The 13,539-nt window shown below is 50.2% G+C and overlaps 1 protein-coding gene across 3 annotated transcripts in view; it reads left to right on the top strand.

Moving 5' to 3' along the window:
• Positions 1 to 13,539, top strand: part of ZFHX3 (zinc finger homeobox 3) — a 252,974-nt gene that overhangs the window by 78,194 nt on the left and 161,241 nt on the right. The window contains exon 2 of one of the 3 annotated variants that reach the window (XM_061174008.1): positions 7,820 to 10,596. The exons of 1 other annotated variant lie outside the window; for it this stretch is intronic. In XM_061174008.1, coding sequence (XP_061029991.1) covers positions 7,866 to 10,596 — 2,731 coding nt within the window. In that variant the 5' untranslated portion in view covers positions 7,820 to 7,865. Of the gene's footprint in view, positions 1 to 7,819; positions 10,597 to 13,539 lie in introns of those variants that run through there. One more of the 3 variants, XM_061174009.1, reaches the window with a different exon arrangement.

Genomic DNA, 13,539 nt, shown 5'->3' with positions numbered 1-13,539 from the left:
GCGGGCTCAGTAGAGCCTAGGACATTTTGTAGACTGTCCCCAGTTTGGATTTGCCTGATGCTCCCTCCATGATTAGACTCAGGTTTTGCATTTTTGGCAGGCATGTCAGGGAAGGGATGTTGTGTTCTTCTCAGTGTATCCTCTCAGGAGGCACAGGATGGCTATTTGTCTCCTTCCTGGTGATCCTAGCTTTGATCACATGGTGAAGGAAGGTGATGTCTGCCAGGTTTCTCCACTGTAAAGTTACTGTTTCTTCTTCTGTAGTTAATAAGTGTCTTGTGGGGAGATACTGTGAGACTGTGTAAATATTCTGTAACTACTCAAACTTTCATCCACCAGCTTTAGTATCCATTGATTCTTTCCTGAATGGGTTATTATGATGATGGTTACCAAATGGTGTTTTTCTTAATCTGTAATTGCCTCTGCATTTGTTAGTTGGATTTCCACCCTAAGCAAGAACTCTCCCTCTTCCCACTTTTTTTTTTTAATTTATAAAAATATGGAATCATGGATTCTTATGTTATGTATTGGGTGATAGTTCTTTACTCTCATGTAACTTTCTTGCTCACATTGTCCCGGGTTCAGGCAGTGAGAGCCCCTGCAACCTGCTCCTGGGTTCTTTGGTCACACTCTCTTCACTCTTAGAGCACTTCCTTATGTTCTGGCTCAGAAAGATGCTCCACGCTCATCCTGCACTCTCCCTGCCCCAGCCCAAGAACCGGCCAGTTCTACAAGGAGACCTGGTTCCATTTAGAGGAGAATGGTTACACCACACATTTCTTCAACTAAGAGGAAAAGAAAGAATGTGTACAGGGATCATCTTTTTTTTTTTCCCTCTCAAAGTGTTATCATTTCTCCTAATGCCTTAATTTTCCCCATGGTTTTTTAAAGCATCTATTACATCTTGGATGTGGATAGTACAGAGATGAATGAGACATGGAACCTATTCTCAAGCTGCTTTCAGCCTAGTGGCAGAAATAGACCAGTCAACATATAATTACAGCAGTGCGATAACCCCAGAATTGCAATGTGTCGCCATATGCAAAACACTTTGGGATCACAGAGGAGGAGGTTAAAGCTGATAAAGCTGACTGAGCAACCCGATGGATCACTAGGAATGAATAGAATCTTCGCATTTCAAAGGACCCAAGAGGCTGCCTGATGGAACCTCCGGCCATGGCAAGATGTCTTTTTTCTCCATTCATGAAACCAGAGTCAGCATTCCATTTGGGAGCTTTGATAATCTAGAGAAAGATTTTCATTTATATTGAGTTGAACTCTAATTTTTTATAAATTCCCCCTCATTACTCCTAGTTAAACCCTGAAGCTAAGTAGAAGACGCGGAACTAATCCTCACTGTACGTGGCAGGCGGGCCTTCGCGTGGCTGAGGATAGTTGTCTTGCCCTGCAATGGGGACCCCTCTTTTCTTTGCTCTTGAGCTGATCGTGGTCAAGCCATTCATTTGTCAGTACCCCTCTTACGAGATTTCCCCATGTGGCTCATAACATTCTTCATGCAGGCAGAGAAAATGATGGGGCTGTGATCCTGCTGAGTTTGAACAGGTAGAGGTACCCCCTGTAGCCCAGAGGCCACATTTACGTCTTTGGTCACCATGTCAGCTTTGGGCTGCCACTGAATTTGTAGTGAAGTAACACCTCCAGGGTTTCTTTGCATGAACTACTGTTAATCCAAGTCTCTTCCGTTCTCTGTTGGTTTTACTGCTTGCCTGAACTGAAATACAAAGCTTCCTATTTATCCTTTCAAAATTTCATCTTGTTCGTTTCAGCCTGTTGTTCCAACTTATCGAGATTTTTTTTTTTTTAAGTCCTGATTCCACTAATTAGCATATTAGTTAGTCCTCTCGACTTTATTTACTTTGCAAATTGGTGTATGTGCTTGGTCTTGTCTGCCCCTCAGGTTGTTGATTTAAGTGAAGGGAACCAGGGATAAGGCAGGAATTAAGGCATGTCCCCAGGCACATTGACCTTTGAGTGGGTACTGTATATCCTCCCCCCCCCCCCCCACCCCCCGCCACCCCATGCTGCGTGGCATGCAACATCTTACCCCAACCAGGGATCGAACCTTGTGCCCCCTGTAGTGGGAGTGCAGACTCTTAACCACTGGACTACCAGGGAATTCCGAGTGGGTACTTTAGGTAACGGCATCCTCCAGCTTTAAAATCAGGCAGACTTTGTTATTTGAAAGACATTTTGCTACCCTAGATACAAAGAAATGATAAACTTTGGGATACGTTATTAAAATCAAAAAGTACCCTCTACTGTATTTCTCAGATCATTGAATCTAAGTGAAGCTGCTTTTCAGTTTATTTTATGTGGATTTTCTTACTGAACCTACAGCTAATTGCTAATTCCTCAGGACCTTTTTCTCCCCAGATGCTATTCAGCAACTGTCGACTCTGTTCTAAAACTGTGAGGAACTTGCAGTATATAATCTATAACATATCCTTTTAAATCTAATATATATATTTATATTTACTTTATCCAAAATGATGATACACATCACTCCTTCCCCTTCTCTTGTTTTATATTACTTCTGAGTGCTTTTTCACATTTAACATTGTATTTATTTGTTTGCAGTCTTTTCCCCACAAGAATGTAAGCTGAGACCTGTCTATTGTTGATTCCCTAGCATCTGGCACATAATAGGTGTGCAGTAAATGTTGAGTTAATGAATGAATGAATGAATACATTTCTAGATTTATAGTTTCTGGAATCTGCCTTTTTTTTTCTTGAAAGAAGTCAGGATAATGGGCCTACCATACAGTTCTTTGCAATAGCAAAGAACTTTTATTCCCTTCTCTCCTCTATGAAGATATCCAAGTAAGAGAGTCCATTTTGAACTCTCCTCCCCCGCCACTCCCAAGCAAAAAAAAAAAAAAAAAAGGGCGTGTGTATGAACTGGCAGTGTTCCATTACATAGCAGTCCTGATAGCCCATGATCTTAGAACAGTCCCTGGTACCTGAAGATTGAATGTGAATGTCAGATGTTCTGAAGTTCTCCTTGAGAAACAGACACTAAAGAAAAACATAGTAGAGTGGCAAAGAACACAGACTCCACAGCCAGACTACGGTTTTGTCATTTAGGCTGCATAACTTGAGCAACCTCAGTTTTCCCTTCTTCAAAATGGGGATAAAAATAGCACCCATCTCACTCAGGACTTCTCTGGTGGTCCAGTGGTTAAGACTTCGCTTTCCAATGCAGGGGGTGCAGGTTCAATCCCTGGTCGGGGAGCTAAGATCCCACATGCCTCACAGTCAAAAAGCCAAAACATAAAACAGAAGCAATATTGTAACAAATTCCATAAAGACTAACAATGGTCCACATCAAAAAAAAAAAAAATTAAAAAAAAAATAGCACCCATCTCATGGAATGTTATGAGCATCGAGGTGGCGTTGAACCCACAGACCTTACCATGATGCCACACACAGGAAGTGATGACTTCCCTTAAGATGATTTTCATTTTAAAAAGCCTTGGGAAATAAAGGCGCAAAGGAGGAAATTAAGTAGCCCATAACCTCATCCCTTAGCAATTACCGTTGTAAAATTTTTTGATATAAATCTCATGTATTTCCATATGCAGACCTATATAGGCTTTGTTCACTCAGCATCCTGTGTGATCATTTTCCCACGCCCGTAACTAGTTTCTTTTAAAAATGCTATTTTTTAACATCCTATGGAACGCTATGCACTGTAATTTATTTAGAGAGTACCTTGTTTCCCCAGATTATTTCCATCTCTTTTTTTTCTGTTATGAACATTGTGATGAATAATCTTATATCTCTATGCATATTTTGGATTGTTGCCTGGAATGGGGGAATTGCTGAGTCAAAGGGCATGTGCATTTTTGAGGCTTTTGATACCCACTGCCAAATCGCCTTCAGGAAGCCTGTGCTCATCGAATCCCCCTCCAGCAGACCAGGGAGTCCCCGGGAGCCCTCCGGTTTACTTCTCTCTGGCGATGCTGCATGGGTTATTCAGGAGGCGGGGGGCAACAGTTTCTCGCTGTCTCTGCTCTCTCTTTGTTTTTCTTTTCTTCCCCTTTGTTTCCTTTCTTGGTTTTCTGCCAAACTGCCTCTTGTGAAAGGACCGCCTAATTAACCCTGTGCTAATTAACAATTTAAAATTACACAGTGCGACTGTTCATGTTTAATTCTCCAGGAACTGGCGCACCAGTGGAGCCCCCTCCCCTTCCGAGTAACTGCACCTCCCACCCCGGCTTCCCTGTAACTGTTGCGTGGAGCCCAGTTCTGTCTCCTTAAGGGAATGGGATAAAGCTGTCACATCACATCTTCTCAGTTGAAAGAGGGAGATGGGGGGGGGTGGTGGCGCCCAGGATAACAGGGTGGAGTTTTATAATTTTAAACCATCTTTGAACAATAAAGACCGATATTGGCAAAGATGGAGGGGCTTTACAGGTAGGTTCCAAGGAAGCTATAACTTGTGAGAGGAGAAGACGTTAGAACTTTTCTGTGCAAGATGACTTCTCACACGGCAGAGGGAGGTGCCCAGCAGAGAGTGCGAGGCTAGATCCCTCCCGTCTCTTCCCTTTAACTCTCTTACTGGAGAGATGTGCTCAATTGAAATCTAACTGAGTTCTTAAAACCACACACACACACAAAAACCCTTGCTGAGGACAACACTGGTGGTCATGGGTAGAGCACGTCTGTGTTTGAAGGGGATTTTGGGGTGTAAATGGCTGGAGGGAAGCAGGCTGCAGGAGGGGTTGCGGGTTTGTGGTGTGTGAGCTGGCCCTGGCGGTACTGGAGGATGAGGAGGGGTGCAGAGCCGCGGGTATGGGGGCTGTGAGCGCACGGGGACCTGCTGGATTCCCAGGCTGCCCTCCGTAACTGAAGATCATTGATTTTACGGGAAACCGTGTTTACAGACAGAGTGCCGATCGACCTGCTGAGTTGACTTCTGCCTCCTTAAGTAAGAACTATCTTTTTCTTATTGACTGGCTGATAAACAGAGTGAAAGGAACTGCCGGCCGGGTAGGAGAGTGGTAGAGGGCCTGAGGTCCTGGAGCTGAAGGATGGGGCAGGGCTAAGAGATTTCTTCATCTCTGTGCTCTGGTCCCCTCTTGGCCACCCGCATCCCTGCGCTTCCCAAGGACTGGTGGGCGGGCCCAAGACTGACCCTGCCTGGTTACCTAGCAGTGCAGGTCCCAGGCATGGAGGAGCTGGTGGTCTGGTGAAGATGTTGTAAAATAGAGCGTGTCTCACTCAAGCTTTAATAATGCACATCCCCTGGGCATTTGTATTAAAAATGCAGATTCTGATCTGAGAGTCTGCGCTTCTCACAGGCTCACTGGTGAGCTCACTGGCCCTGAACCACACGTGACTTAGCAGAGTTGTAAGAGCTTCTGATTGCCCTGGCCAGCAAGCATTGAAAGGAAGCCCAGAACTGGTGCCTGAGGTCCAGAGTGGGATCCTTCTTTCCCACCAGCATCTCAGTGGGCTGTCGCCCCTGCAAATGAGTGGTCCCCTGTGTGTCCCCTCTCATGGGGCTAGCATCACCATGACGGGCGCATCTGCCTTTGCCTATAAGGTCATCTTTTCTTGACACCTTTTGCTGAGGAATAGAAAACAAAGTTGAGTTTTTAGAAGTCCCAGTCCCTTTGCTGGATGATTTGTGGAGGAGGAAGAAGAAGAGAGCAGAGCAAGAAAAGCCCACCAATTAATTGGTAAATGCTTGCAGGCTTCTTAGCCCAGTCCAGGCTGGAGAGGAGACTGGCTTTGCTGTCGATACACAAGTCCCTGGCGAAGCATCAAAGCTGTTCTCCTTTATCAATCTTGGCCTCCCCTTCCCGCATGTTCCTGTAACTTACCAAGCATTTATGACATTGATTTTACAATCGGGCTGTTAACCCTCCCGCCCCTTCAGGCTTGCCAACCTTTTTGGCCTGAGCTGTCAATCAGATGTCATCCAGCCAATTATGTGCATCCTTAGGAAGAGCCACCCTGGATTCTCACCTGTATCCCAGCTGAGCCTTGCGAGGAAGTCTCATTGCATTTGCTGTTTGGTTTGGTGAGGTTATCTTTGTTTAAAGTCAATATGTCTTTTCTAAGGCACACGGAACCTTGTTGTAATGGAGTTTGAGGTTATATGCTGAGAAGTGGGGTGTGTGTGTGTGTGTGTGTGTGTGTGTGTGTGTGTGTGTGTTTTAAACAAAACGTGACCCGTTCTTCCAAAAAGTTGTTTCTCCTGAGACTTCTGGTAAACCTGCCTTCCCCGTCTTTTCCCGAGGGGGAGCTATTGGCTCACTGTGCAGGCGAGAATCAAGCAATGAAAAAAGAGTGGGAAGATGGGGGTTGGTGGGGAGGGAGACCAAACCCAGCCAAAACCTTCATCCACTGTGTGTGAATGAGATGGTGGGTGGAGAAGCAGCCAAGTGTTCTCCTGGAAGGAGGTGTGGCGGGAGGGTGGCCTGGGATTTGCAGCGAATGCTCAGGGCCGTGCGAGGCGCTGAGTTGCCTGCTGGAGTGGGGCCGGACGGAAGAAATACTCCTGTGATGTTGTTGCCACAGGAGCAGAGCGGTGGCGGGTAATCTGATGTCTCCCTCCCCAGGGACGCAAGGTCTCAGAGGGCAAATTCAGCTTAGTGGCACTTTGGAGTCGGAAACGGAAAAGCCCCAGGGCTGAAGGACAGCTGCTTTGGGTAGCGACTAATAACTAAGAGGCAGGTGTGGAGCGGGGGCTGGCGGAGCCCAGCTGCCATCTCGGCTCGCCGCGAAGATCCTTGACAGCAGAAACCACCCAGCCAGTGGTGAACAGACAGGCTCACCCAGACAGGGCGAGATCCTCTCTGCTGGCGGGGAGTCGGCCCGTTGAGAGTCTGGGCGGTTCTTCTTAGAAACATCAAGCTCACGTTTTGCACCTACATATTTTGAGTCTGAAACAGCTGAGTCACAAGCAAGGGTGTTCTGTGGGTTGTAGGGAGGGGATGGGAATTGGGAGATCCGCCTTCCTCAGCGCCCGGATGGCATTGGCCTCGTTTTTAGATTTAGGCCCTCAGTTTTACTGCTTGTAAAATGGGACGATGTTTCCCAGACTCGGAGAGGGTGAATGCAGCCGTGGGCCCTTTTGGGGGCTTCGCAGAGCTTGTCCAGGCCTGCACGCTTGCCCTTGAGCCCCGTAGTCCTCAACACTTTTCCGTGAGCTTCTCAAACTAGAAATCTGGTCAGTAAGAGCAACAGCACAGCTTTGCCTCTAAATCAAATGGTGTATCCCCTCCCAGGTTCATGATCCTTCCTCGAGGGCTGCGAAATCTTCCTCCTCCTGTCTGTCCGTCCCCGGCGTCCCCCGGGCCCCCAGACAGTGCGGGCAGCCGGGGTGGCTTTGTGCTGCCATCTGTGTGCGGCGGGGCCGCTGTTCTGCGTCCTCGGTGGGGCCTGGCGAGTTGATGCGGTCCTCCTCCTCCCCTGTGGCTCGTCGCCCGGCCCCGACTCTGACGCTGTGCTTGCAAAGAACACAGATTCGAACCCGTCTCCAGGGGTAGAGCTGCCAACGGTCTGAAGACAAAGAGGGATTCTCCTGATGCCCCTTTCCCCGCACCTCCACCCCCGCTCCTGCCACGCACCCTGGCCGTGACACCCAGGGGCGCCGCCCGCCCTCTGCGCCTCGACGGGGTGGGGCGACGGCCGGGGTCCCCACTGCCCTGCGGTCTCTGTTGTGGGTGTGGACAGAAGCCTGTTAGAGCGCTCTGTGTGGGACCTTAGCCTCGGCCCTCCTAACCTCTTTCCTTTCTCTCTCTCTTCCCCCTCTCTCCCTCCTCTCCCCCTTGCCTCCGCCCTTCAGGTCCGATCCGTACTGGGTGCAATGAAAGCTCCACGCAGGCCTTACCATGGAAGGCTGTGACTCGCCTGTCGTCTCGGGGAAGGACAATGGGTGCGGTATCCCTCAGCACCAGCAATGGACTGAACCCAACAGCGCCCACCTCCCCGACAAACCCAGTAGCATGGAGCAGTCCGCAAGCGAGAGCCACGGGCCCCTGGACGGCCTGAGGGCCCCCTTCAATGAGCGCCTCGCGGAGGGCACCGTCCCGGCCGGCCCCGCGGCCGAGCCCGCCGGCAAGGAGGTCAGCTGCAACGAGTGCTCGGCCTCCTTCGCCAGCCTCCAGACCTACATGGAGCATCGCTGCCCCGGCGCGCGCCCCCCGCCGCCCCTGAGGGAGGAGAGCGGGGGCGACAGCAGCGAGGAGGGCGACGAGGAGAGTGACGTGGAGAACCTGGCCGGGGAGATCGTGTACCAGCCGGACGGCTCGGCCTACATTGTCGAGAGCCTGAGCCAGCTGACCCCGGGCGGGGGCGGGGGCGTGGGCGGCAGCGGGCCCCTCCCGTCGCTCTTCCTGAACTCTCTCCCCGCCTCGGCGGGCAAGCAGGGGGACCCTTCCTGCGCTGCGCCCGTCTACCCACAGATCATCAACACTTTCCACATAGCCTCATCCTTCGGGAAATGGTTTGAGGGCCCAGACCAGGCTTTCCCGAATACCTCAGCCCTGACGGGGCTCAGCCCCGTCCTGCACAGCTTCCGCGTATTTGACGTGCGACACAAAAGCAACAAGGATTACCTGAACAGTGACGGCTCTGCCAAAAGCTCCTGCGTATCCAAAGATGTTCCCAACAATGTGGACCTGTCCAGATTTGATGGCTTCGTGCTCTATGGCAAGAGGAAGCCCATCCTGATGTGTTTCTTGTGCAAACTCTCCTTCGGGTACGTCCGTTCGTTTGTGACCCATGCGGTGCACGACCATCGAATGACCCTGAGTGAAGACGAGCGGAAACTTCTTAGCAATAAGAACATCTCCGCTATCATCCAAGGGATCGGCAAAGACAAGGAACCCCTTGTAAGTTTTCTGGAACCAAAAAACAAAAACTTTCAACTCCCTTTAGTTTCCACCGCTAACCTCATAGGCCCCGGACACAGTTTTTATGGTAAATTTAGTGGCATTCGAATGGAAGGGGAGGAGGCTCTCCCAGCCGGCCCTGCCGCCGGCCCCGAGCAGCCCCAGGCTGGTATCTTGACCCCCAGCACCCTCTTGAACCTTGGCGGGCTCACCAGCTCAGTCCTGAAGACCCCCATTACCTCAGTCCCCCTGGGGCCTCTGGCCTCCAGTCCTACCAAATCCTCAGAGGGCAAGGACTCTGGGGCAGCAGAAGGAGAGAAGCAAGAAGTGGGCGATGCGGATTGCTTCTCCGAGAAAGCAGAGCCGGCCGAGGAGGAGGCCGAGGAGGAGGAGGACGAGGAGGAGGAGGAGGAGGAGGTGGAGGAGGAGGAGGACGAGGAGGAGGACGAGGAGGAGGACGAGGAGGACGAGGGCTGCAAAGGACTCTTTCCAAGCGAGTTGGACGACGAGCTGGAGGACAGGCCCCCCGAGGAGTCTGGGGCCGCAGCAGGTAGTAGCAGCAAAAAGGACCTTGCTCTCTCAAACCAAAGCATTTCTAACTCCCCCTTAATGCCTAATGTGCTCCAGACCCTGTCGAGGGGCGCAGCTTCTACTAGTTCTAATTCCGCTTCTTCCTTTGTTGTCTTTGATGGTGCGAACAGGAGGAATCGTTTAAGCTTTAACAGTGAGGGCGTCAGGGCCAACGTGGCAGAGGGCGGCAGGAGGCTGGACTTTGCTGATGAAAGTGCCAATAAAGACAATGCCACAGCACCAGAACCAAATGAAAGCACAGAGGGGGACGATGGGGGCTTCGTCCCCCATCACCAGCATGCTGGCTCCCTCTGCGAGCTTGGGGTGGGGGAGTGCCCCTCGGGGAGTGGCGTGGAGTGCCCCAAATGCGACACGGTCCTGGGCTCCTCCCGCTCGCTGGGCGGCCACATGACTATGATGCATTCTCGCAACTCGTGCAAGACACTCAAGTGCCCCAAGTGCAACTGGCACTACAAGTACCAGCAGACGCTGGAGGCGCACATGAAGGAGAAGCACCCGGAGCCGGGGGGCTCCTGCGTCTACTGCAAGAGCGGGCAGCCCCACCCTCGGCTGGCCCGAGGCGAGAGCTACACGTGTGGTTACAAGCCTTTCCGCTGTGAGGTGTGTAACTACTCCACGACTACCAAAGGCAACCTCAGCATTCACATGCAGTCCGACAAGCACCTCAACAACATGCAGAACCTGCAGAACGGAGGGGGCGAGCAGGTCTTCAGCCACACGGCTGGGGCGGCGGCGGCGGCGGCCGCGGCGGCGGCGGCGGCGGCCGCGGCCAGTATCGGCAGCTCCTGTGGGGCCCCCTCGCCCACCAAACCAAAAACCAAGCCCACCTGGCGGTGCGAGGTGTGCGATTACGAGACCACCGTGGCCCGGAACCTCCGCATCCACATGACGAGCGAGAAGCACATGCACAACATGCTGCTGCTGCAGCAGAACGTGACCCAGATCCAACACAGCCGCCACCTGGGCCGCGGCAGCCTGCCCGCGCCCGCCGAGGCCGAGCTCTACCAGTACTACCTGGCGCAGAACGTGAACCTGCCCAACCTGAAGGTGGACAGCGCGGCCCCGGACGCCCAGTTCGTGATGGGCGGGTTCCAGCTGGATCCCGCCGGGCCCATGGCCGCCGTGACGCCCGCTCTAGGTGAGGCTGACTCCGTGTGTGTCTGTTCTGAGGATGGGAGCTAAACCGGGGGAAGCTGCGCGCGGGCCGAGATCGTGCTGACTTGGTGGATTCTGTCGAGTCCTGTGGATTTGGGGGATCTTTATTTTCTTGAGAGTTGTTTTGTGCTCAACTTGAGCGTCCAGCCCTCACGTCTTTTTCTCAAGAATCCCTTGAACTCTGTGTGAGCCTGTGGAAGATGATTTGCGTTCAGCAGAGACGTGATTGCACTCCGGCTCCACGGGCCGGGATTAAAATTTAAGTGTTTCCTCTAGTTTTTGGCTTCGGGTCAACTTTCCCTTCTGTTCGCATTCCCCCTTTCTCTGTCCCTTTCTCGATTTGAAAAATTGCCACAATTCCCCTAAACTTTGGGGTTCCAGTAAATATTTATTGAAATGCACAGGAAACGGTAGCTGGAGTTTTAAATAGGGACGGTCGTCTCCGGAAGAGGAACGGGAAACCGTAGTGTGTCTTATTTAAATAAGCCAAGGCTGGTTCTGAGCTGACTGGGAGCCACCCAGATACGTTTCTCAAAGCTCTCCAGTGTTTTCACCAGGACCTTGATGAAAGAGACGGGTTCTTTCTCTTTCTTACTTTGCATGAGTTGCCAGTGATCAAGTATAGTTGGGAATTAGATGACCCTGGGGCACCATGAGGAGTGGTGTGATAGATGAGAGATGACTAAATTCTAAAATTGTAAATTAAAGAAAGCCCAGTTTTAATATCAGATCCCGGTTAACGGAGCCTTTGTTGCCATGGAGAACATGGCTCCGTGTTAGAAGACATGGGTTGGCTGTTTTACCATTGGCTTAATAGAGCTAGAACGGGACCAAGAGGATAGGATTTGAATGCCAAAAGCCATGACTCTTTTTTTGTTTAATTTTTTTTTTTTTTTAACTTTTTTTGGGTTTATTTATTTTATTTATTTATTTATTTATGGCTGTGTTGGGTCTTCGCATCTGTGCGAGGGCTTTCTCCAGCTGTGGCAAGCGGGGGCCACTCTTCATCGCGGTGCGCGGGCCTCCCATTATCGCGACCTCTCTTGTTGCGGAGCACAGGCTCCAGACGCGCAGGCTCAGCAACTGTGGCTCACGGGCCTAGTCGCTCCGCGGCATGTGGGATCCTCCCAGACCAGGGCTCGAACCCGTGTGCCCTGCATTGGCAGGCAGACTCTCAACCACTGCGCCACCAGGGAAGCCCCTGTTTAATTTTTAAAAAAGTATTTTATTGGAGTATAGTTGATTTACAGTGTTGTGTTAGTTTCAGGTGTACAGCAAAGTGAATCAGTTATACATATACATATGTTCACTCTTTTTTTTTTTTTTTTTGAAGATTCTTCTCTCATTGACAGAGTATTGAGTAGAGTTCCCTGTGCTATATACTAGGTCTTTATTAGTTATCTATTTTATATATAGTAGTGTGTATATGTCAATCCCAATCTCCCAATTTATCCCTTCCTACCCCCCACACCCCCTGGTAACCGTAAGTTTGTTGTCTACATCCGTGACTCTACTTCTGTTTTGTAAATAAGTTCATTTGTACCTTTTTCTTAGATTCCACATATAGGCGATACCATATGATATTTGTCTTTCTGTGTCTGACTTACTTCACTCAGTATGACAGTCTCTAGGTCCATCCGTGTTGCTGCAGAAGCCATGACTCTTTATGTACAAAGAATCGTGACCATTTCTGGGGGAGAGCTTCTGTAGCAAGAAAATGTACAAACCAGTTTCGTGAGGACCAGCGTGATGGTTGGGCCCCTCCTGCCCCAACTACGCGTGCCTCGGACACACACTGCCTGGTCTTCATTCCCTGATCCCGCTAACCTCCTGAGACCAGCAGTGATGTCCTGAATGAAACAGGATACCCTTCCTGACATGGGAGTGAGTTGTTCTCGGCAACAAAGCGTGAGCAAGTGCCTTTATCCTAGGATGGCTTAGGTTCATGCCAGAGGGCTAAACCTCCCCAGTAGGCACGTCTTTATTCGTGTGGTGTTGCAGTGCTAATTGCTGCTGATGAGTTATATTTCACAGCATTTAATTTGTTGTTCCTACCATGCATTTAAATTTGAATCCTTGCTACTTTAATCTTGTTTTCTGTTTTGGAACATTGACCTGTTGATCTTTTCTTACCAAACAATTTGAAGATGTTTTACCCACTGGTTAATCATGGATGCATAGGGATCAGCCATCTTATTCGTCCCCAGAGTGAACCACAGGGGATGCACACCTGGGAGTGGCATCAGTACTCGAAGGCTTTTCACTTTTTAAAGCCTATGGGAATTGGGGTTTTCTCGTCTGGAGATTTAAAATCTTGGGGAGGCAGATCTTGGAGTAAATCAAAGATAATGTAAGTGGAATGAAGACACAGAGAATGGATGGGTTCATACTGGGTCACAATGAAGACTTTTTAATTACCTTGAAAACCAGTAATTCTGACTAAGGCTTGCATTGAGTGGTAGAGAAACAGCTTGCTTTTAACACCTGCTGTCTGTGAGTCTGCGGGGCATCATGCATTCCGGGCAGATGGCAGATGCACATACATAGAGGATCCAGACTTTATTTCTTAAAGAGAATAGAGTAATAGAGTTCTTCCTTCTGAAGACCTTATCCAGGTAGCCAAGGAGGGCCCTGAATTTCCAGTGTCGCTGCTTGTCAGCCGAGGTGAGTCTCTGGAGACCTCCTGTGCCTGCCTTAAGCCACAAGAGCCGTCGAGGTGGAGTGAGGGTGACAAATACTTTATGCCGGAAGCCGGCGTGGGTATGATAGGACGTGTCCACTTGGACCCACAATTTAAGTCGCACGACCTCTGTAGAAGCCAACGTATGCAAATGAAAAGAGCGTAACTTTCAGTTCTGTCTGCAGCTCAACTGATTCTTCCTTAGGCCGTTTATGAGAAGGCTGTGGGCGTTATTAGGTATTACTG

This window comes from Eubalaena glacialis, chromosome 18, assembly GCF_028564815.1.
Source record: "Eubalaena glacialis isolate mEubGla1 chromosome 18, mEubGla1.1.hap2.+ XY, whole genome shotgun sequence".
Classification (NCBI taxonomy): Eukaryota; Metazoa; Chordata; class Mammalia; order Artiodactyla; family Balaenidae; genus Eubalaena; species Eubalaena glacialis.
Note: the sequence above shows the minus strand (reverse complement) of the source record. Positions and strands in the feature narration are given on the sequence as shown.